Source organism: Micropterus salmoides, unplaced genomic scaffold (genome assembly GCF_014851395.1).
Source record: "Micropterus salmoides isolate LMB-PRFRI ecotype aquatic unplaced genomic scaffold, ASM1485139v1 Ms_hic_scaffold_4007, whole genome shotgun sequence".
NCBI lineage: Eukaryota > Metazoa > Chordata > Actinopteri > Centrarchiformes > Centrarchidae > Micropterus > Micropterus salmoides.
Genome location: NW_024043382.1, coordinates 1 through 7,109, shown reverse-complemented (window position 1 = coordinate 7,109; position 7,109 = coordinate 1). Strand labels below are relative to the sequence as shown.

Here is a 7,109-nt window from a genome sequence, read left to right as displayed (position 1 = left end):
ATTTAGCTGCATTGAGCACCGCTGTTCAATCAATCAATCAATCAACATTTCTTTGTATAGCACTGTCCAAAGTGCTTTACATCAGCTGTTGACACAACGAAGAACGGCGTGGAAGCAGCGACGCTCGGCCGTAGACAGTATGCGTGAAAGCTGCGAGGGTAAATATTAATGTTGTTGGAAAATTCTCGTAAAGCAACTTGTTTTAAGACAGAACTGTGTTGTTCAAACTTACTGCGGCCTTAACGTTAAAGGTAGCGTTATAACGCTATAACGCTGCGCTTGCTAGCTAGCATCATGCACCCATCGGTTGAATGTGGCCTGTATCTATTTCTCATTAGCTAGTTTTGTTTAACTAATAATGTTAATCGGGTAGTTTTTCTTTTATTATTATTTCGGCGCATTTGTATTTTTATTTATGTTTGCAAGTGATGCTCGTTTCAATGTGTAAAAGAAGTCAGTGGTGTGTGACCGTAACGTTACAGCTCGTGTGTTTGCTGGGGTTTCTCACCATCTTGTGTCTGTTTTTACCTTCAGCACTAAATACCAAGCAGAAGACAGATTCCACTCCACAGATTTAGGCTTCAGCTTGTTTTGAGGCTGTGCATCCTCACGATCCCCGGCCCACATCATCAACAAGTGATCAGGTTAGTGACACTACAGTTATAATATGTCAAGGACATTTTACCCCTACTCTATAACATTAAGTTTGGAGAGGCAGTGCTTTGTTTAGGGATGGGCATCGAGACCCAGTTCTAAAAGGACCCGGTTCCAAACTTTCTCAAAACCTGAAAATCAATTAACTTAGGTCCGGGTCCGAGCTTATCGATACTGCGATCGAGACTAGCGGGTCCTATAATGTAACGTTATGTCTCAGGAGTCAAATCTGATTTAACTTGAAACGCGATGAATAAGAAAACTAATGTTTGTCATTGAGGGCACCGAAACGCGGTATCAAACCGGCCTGGTGTAGGTTTATCATCGGGCTCCAGCTTCAGTTCCTACATGAGCACGTGCGCGTTACGTGCTTGATAACTGTCCTGCCCTGAACATATCTACACGCCAATACCAATTAATATTCATAGCGGCAAGTGCTATGTAGCTCCACATAGGGGACACAGGAAGTGACATATAGCACCTTGATGCTGCGTCGGAACCACGTAGCAAATTCACAGCCGCACCGGCAGAGCTCCAGAATATGCAACTCGGCCGGCTCACACCCAGACGCGCTACAAGCTGCTTGCAGCTTTAATTTTTATTTTATTTTTTTTTACTCACGGAGCCTCCGGCTGCAGCTGCTTCAGGTGTAGTCGGTGTGATCAGCTGGATGTGCAGCCTCTCTTTGCTGTTTGCTTCTTTACACTCTTTAGTGTAGTTTAGTGACTTGTTTAGCAGACTCCTTACTTGTTTTGAGATCTTTCAATTCAGTTTAATAATCAAAAGATAAAATAATTCTCGTTTACTTTCAATAAACGTAAGAAAACTTGAACCTAAATTTGTTTTCCACAGCTCATGTGGTCACTAAACTGTTTCTCTCCTCCTCTCTCATTTAAATACAAAAACTTTCAAGCTGTCGTCCTTCCTCTGAGGATGACCGAAGTAGGATGAGAAGTGATCTGATACAATTTCCCATGTGTTATTTGAAAAAAGAAATGGATCTCCTTGCTTGTCCATATCAACCATAAAATTATTTTAGGCTACCAATCAACTACTACGGCTTCAACAGTTGGTATTTTATGCAAGGTATCTAATGAAGTATCAGTATCACTTTAGGGTACTGGTGTCGTAAATTTTAAACGATACCCAACCAATCAGTGCAATTTAAATTCTCTTTGACTGCACAAAGTTGCAAGAGTACAGCTGGTGTTTATATTGCTAATATCTTGTGATGTAACGGTTTGTTTACACACAATAAACTTTGTTTCTCAAAATGTAATGTGTGAAATATTGGAACTTGCTCCTAATTTCCGTTCTTTGTTTCCTTTACAGATTCAAAGTTGAAGATCCACCTTCACACTCATCCATTGCATGTTTGACACCAACCTTCTTTTAAATCTCTTTTTGAATTAAACTGCCTTCGCTCTTCGTTCCTGGGCTCATTTTGTCTTTGTGATGTTAGTGAAATGGCTCTAGTTGTCTCTGGGGTACCAGTGTGAGCTGATACAGCAGGAGGTTTTTAGGTTTTCTAATTGTATCTTCACACTGCCTCTTCAGCTGCAAGACTTCCTAGTCCCAAGATATTATAACACTTTCCCATCCTGTGTCTGTAAAAGGAATGATGGGTCCAGTTTTCTCTACATGCACACAGACCCCTGTTTCTTTTATACATGTGATGTTAGCAAACCTGGATGAGTACAGGAGCAATCTGGTGGTTGGCATGATTATGTGACGTTGCTCATCATATTAAGATTGACAGGTGAAGTTTTCTAACAATACAATGGAACAGAAATTTGTGATAACTGATATATTATGTAAAAGATCACCAAAAACTTATGAGGGACAATGTTATGTTATAAATTATCATATAAAAAAGTAAGGATGACAGTCTACCTCTAAAGTACTCACATGTTGGTGTTTTATTAATCAGAATCAGCTAACGTTATACTGCCATGTAGAGTGTATGTGTAAGAGCTTATACATACAAGGAATTTGGTGCATAACAAACAAACCTATATAATGACAAGATATAAAAGTAACAGACTGTTTATGTGGCAGTTATTTACACGAAGTGCAAACATTGAAAGTTTAAGGTGAATAACAAAGCAGGGTGACAGTTAACTTGTGGTAAATGTATCCTGTGTTTCTGCAGTTTGAAGGGACAAGATGCAAAGAAGCCACACACAAAAGGCTGAGGACCAAATGTTTACATTCCATGATTACAACGTAAATCTATTTTTATTGAAAGTAAAGCGTAAACGCGAGTTTACTTAATACTTAATAATAACTTAAATCAACGTAGTTAACCTGCTGTCTCGGTCCCTTCGGCGCGTTATTTATTTCATGGGTTTTCTGCAGTCCGGCACTTTTCCAAGCACGCCATTGGACAATAACTACATGTACGTCACGTAAATCGGACCCCAGACATAACGGTCCGCTATTATTGCCGGGAAAAGTAAGGTGGATAAAGTTACTGATAAACAAAAAAATGGCAGAAGCACGAGTGGCAACAAATTTAGTTTAATTTGTTGAAAACCCTGAAGAAGTCCTCAACAACTGCCGTTGGCCCACCGCCTATTAAAGTCAAACTGTAGACCTGTTAAAGTTGAACAACACAATTCATAGTAGCAGATGAATGAACAGGCTACGTTCCAAGACAGTACTGATTGTTAAACGATTCTTAATAAGAAAATAAATGAAAGTAGTTGAAACATGATATCAGGTTAAACACAGATAGTAATAGGTAAGTGATCACAAAGAGATTAGTCAGGTCCAATGGCAAGGTTATACCTCTTTGGTCCTTTGGGGACCCTGTTGTTCCCTGAAGGGAATTTGGGAATAACTCAGTACTTGGACAGATTCAGTTTTGATTCAGTCCCTGGATTGAAAACCTGGTAGGATGGAGTTAACAGAAATGAAATAGGCTTCAGATTGATTTTGATTATAAGGGTAAAACATTTGATGACTAATATACTGTAGATTTAAATGATATACAAAACATGTATGGTTTAGTAGTTTACCAAAATACAAAATATTGTTTGGAAATGTTGTTTACATTTTTTAAATTAGGACATTTTCTTGCTGTCCCAAATTACCAAACGTGTTGTGGTAATTTGGGACAGCATGTTTCAGATATATTGGGACAGTGTTAAAAGGCTATTAAAATGAAATTTATCACTAGTGTGGATTCATAAAACCAGATATACAGAGGGACCACACATGTATGTCAACACAGAACCACCGAGATGTAACCTACAGGCAACTTTTAAGTAGATAGAGTAAGATTACTAATGATGCTAATCCCCCACATTGTCTGTAGAAGCCCTATCATTTGGTCAAATTAGCCTTTTCCAACAATCTTCTGACAATAAAGCAAATGTTTACTATGTTTAATGTAGCAGTTCTGTAACATATAATTAAGTCTAATCAAGAAGCATCGCTGATGCATGCAGACGTTTTGCTACTCACTTTGTTTAATCTGTTACTTTATTCTTATGATGAATTAAGGTCTGTTGCAGAATAGAATGGCAGATAACACAGAAATAAATAAAATAAACATGTCTGACAACATGTTGGAGTCTTTAATGATTTTAACATCTTAATCAATAATCTAGCCTGTTGACATTTGCTGATGTAACGAGATCACAAGACAGAATTACAAAAACTGTCCCAATATACCTGAATTCACCCTACGTGAATGGCCACTAGATGTGCGTTTTCAGTTGTTTAATGTAGACGGAGATCAACTCTGATACACAGTTAAAACGCTGGTGTGGACTGGGAGCATATTCGTTTTAAAACTCAGCTTTTATACAAAAACAGAGTAGTGTGGATGGGGCCTTAGTTTACGGCCTCTGTCCACCCAGAGGTCCTAACAGCCCTAGTTCAAGGAGAGACTACATATCTGGACAAGGTTAAATTATCATTTTAACAGTCATGAGTATTATCTTAACTTCACAGGAGGTGGTGGCTCGTCTGGTTGACTACATTGTGACCAGCAAAAAGTAACGAAGTACAAATACTTTGTTACTGTACATACATAGTTTTTTTTCCAGATTTGTACTGTACTTGAGTAGGCTACTTCAGGTTGTTGCAGCTTTTACTTTTACTTCACTAGATTTCTAAGCAAAATTTTTACTCCGATACGTTCTGCCCCAGACATCATTACTCACTACAAAAATAAAAGAAAGAAATGTATGCAGCACCTGAGTGGAGCAGCAGAGAAAATAAATATTCGACTGACATGGCACTAATCTGCGCCCAGCTGATGCGACATACGCAGTGATATCAGTCAGATCACTTTGGTGCAGAGCGTCTCACACTCTCGTGTCAAAGGTGAAGCGAGTGTTAATGTTTACTTTGATAAGAGGATGAAGAAGGACTATCCTTCTGGGCACATGAAGAGAAAAACTCAATGACAGGTAATTCCCCTGAACCTGTATTCAATTTTATATCTGTTATTTCCTTTATTCCCATCAGACATTCATCAGAAACTCAATCATAGGAGATGAGTATCGCTGGCCAACTACCGTTCCTTACTACCTGGAGGACAGTCTGGGTAAGACACGGTGTTTTGGAAACTCACAGTAGTTAGCGTGTTACCAAATTAGGTTGCTTTATCAATATTTATGTTCTTACACTTTGTAATGTGTAGAGATGAATGCAAAGGGAGTAATCCTGAAGGCATTTGACCAGTACAGACTGAAGACCTGCATTGACTTCACACCACGGAAAGGAGAGGAGAACTACATCTCTGTGTTCAAAGGGGAAGGGTGAGCAGATCTTCAAACTGCTGTGTTCAGTTCATGTAAACTGTATTTTTGAACAGGACAAATGTGTTGCGGAAACCAGGGACTGGAAACACAAGCGCAGGACACGTACAAGGTGGACTTTATTGTCAGTTTCACACGGGAATTGGGGAAAGTGGCGGTGGCAAGGCTAAACGGCGGATGCTGAGGGTTGGTGAGGCGGAGACCGGGAGGCAGACAGGAGACAGGAGAGGCGGTTGCGTGGCTGGAGATGAGGTCCTGGGGCAAAGAAAAACAAAGTTAGCTTCAAAGACACGGAAAGGCAGAAATACGAAGTTCTAGAATGAGATTAATCTTGAGCCGGAGTAGCTACCGCTACGGGTGGACAACAATCTGGCGACAAATGACTGGAGAACCGGAGAAGATGTACTGCAGGAAGGTGAGCTGATGACAGGCAGGTGTGTGGTCAGATGAGGAGTGATGAGCTGATTGCCAACAGGTGCGTGAGCCCGGAGCCAGAGGAGGTAGTCATGACGACACACACACACACACACAAGGACAGAGAGAGACAGATGGGGGGAAGGGGTAACACCAGGGATACGGCCAAGGCCGTAACAAAATGTAGGTCAGTACTGCATCCTGCAATGAGAAAGAGGTCGCTTGTATGACACGGTATCAATAGATGCAGCTCCCCTCAGCTCTACAAAACCTTTAGCAGTTTTCTGCTCGTCGTTGTGGTTTAAAGTACTTCAGTGTTACTCATTTGGTCTAGTCTCACTGCTTTCATCAACCCTGTTTTCATCCATACATACTGACTGACCTGTCCAGCACCAAAAGGCAGACACAGTTAGTCACTTGCATGGAACATCTTGCTTCCCCTCTCTGTAGATGCTCCTCCTATGTAGGCAACCAGCGTATGGGGAGGCAGCAGCTGTCCATTGGTGAACACTGTGACTCTCTAGGAACCGTTGAGCATGAGTTCCTGCACGCTCTGGGCTTCTGGCACGAGCAGTCCAGAGCCGACCGTGATGATTACGTCAACATCATGTGGGATCACATTGAACCTGGTGACACTGATTTGTGATACTTGTAATTACAGCTCATCACTTACATTAGTGTACACTCATGTAATAACTTTATAAAATAAATGACAAACTGTACAGAAACTACTCCTGCATTTTTCTCATTATCCATGCCCACCATCTAATTTTGTTTTACACAACAAAACTGACAGTTGCTTGCAATAAATAAAAAATAACAGCTGAATTCTTCCTGACATTCTTCTTCTGCCTTCCTCAGGTCACAAGCACAACTTCGAAAGCTACAATGACACGGTGTCCATGCTCTAGGTGTTCCCTATGACTACAGCTCTGTAATGCACTACGGAAAGACGTCCTTCAGCATTGATTCTGAGCCCACATCGTCACCAAGATCCCCCACTTCATTGATGTGATTGGTCAGAGGATGGGGTTCAGTGCTAGTGACCTAACCAAGCTCAACCGTCTCTACAACTGCAGTGAGTTCTGTCAGCCTGCCTTTGTCCACAAAGAATCAATGAGACAGGTTACCTTCATTACCATAGATGTTTGACATATTGTGAGGTACAAAAGGAAGCCTCTGGCAACACCTGCCATAATACTGTACAGTATACTGGAACTATAATAAAATAAAGTTAGACAGATTTGTCTCAGTACATCACCCAACAGT

General features: G+C 40.7%; 1 protein-coding gene and 1 long non-coding RNA gene across 2 annotated transcripts; both read left to right on the top strand.

Annotated features, from left to right (window-relative positions):
- The first annotated feature begins 61 nt into the window (after positions 1-61).
- LOC119887106 lies at positions 62-2,091 on the top strand. Its single transcript, XR_005441620.1, has 3 exons — positions 62-158; positions 535-644; positions 1,987-2,091. It is a non-coding gene; the product is annotated as an uncharacterized LOC119887106 (long non-coding RNA).
- Positions 2,092-4,728: 2,637 nt separating this feature from the next.
- Positions 4,729-6,751, top strand: LOC119887105 (meprin A subunit beta-like). The gene is made up of 4 exons (XM_038698037.1): positions 4,729-5,212; positions 5,309-5,426; positions 6,291-6,469; positions 6,702-6,751. Exons 2-4 carry the CDS (start codon positions 5,311-5,313, stop codon positions 6,749-6,751), a joined length of 345 nt encoding a protein of 114 aa, XP_038553965.1. The 5' UTR covers positions 4,729-5,212; positions 5,309-5,310.
- Positions 6,752-7,109: the final 358 nt, after the last annotated feature.

What these genes read in the sequence shown, in the direction of transcription:
- LOC119887105 (XM_038698037.1), top strand. Translation starts at nt 5,311, where the DNA reads ATGAATGCAAAGGGAGTAATCCTGAAGGCATTTGACCAGTACAGACTG. An exon ending in TCTGTGTTCAAAGGGGAAGG is followed by an intron (nt 5,427 to 6,290) that starts GTGAGCAGATCT and finishes CCCTCTCTGTAG; the next exon opens with ATGCTCCTCCTATGTAGGCA. An exon ending in GTGGGATCACATTGAACCTG is followed by an intron (nt 6,470 to 6,701) that starts GTGACACTGATT and finishes TGCCTTCCTCAG; the next exon opens with GTCACAAGCACAACTTCGAA.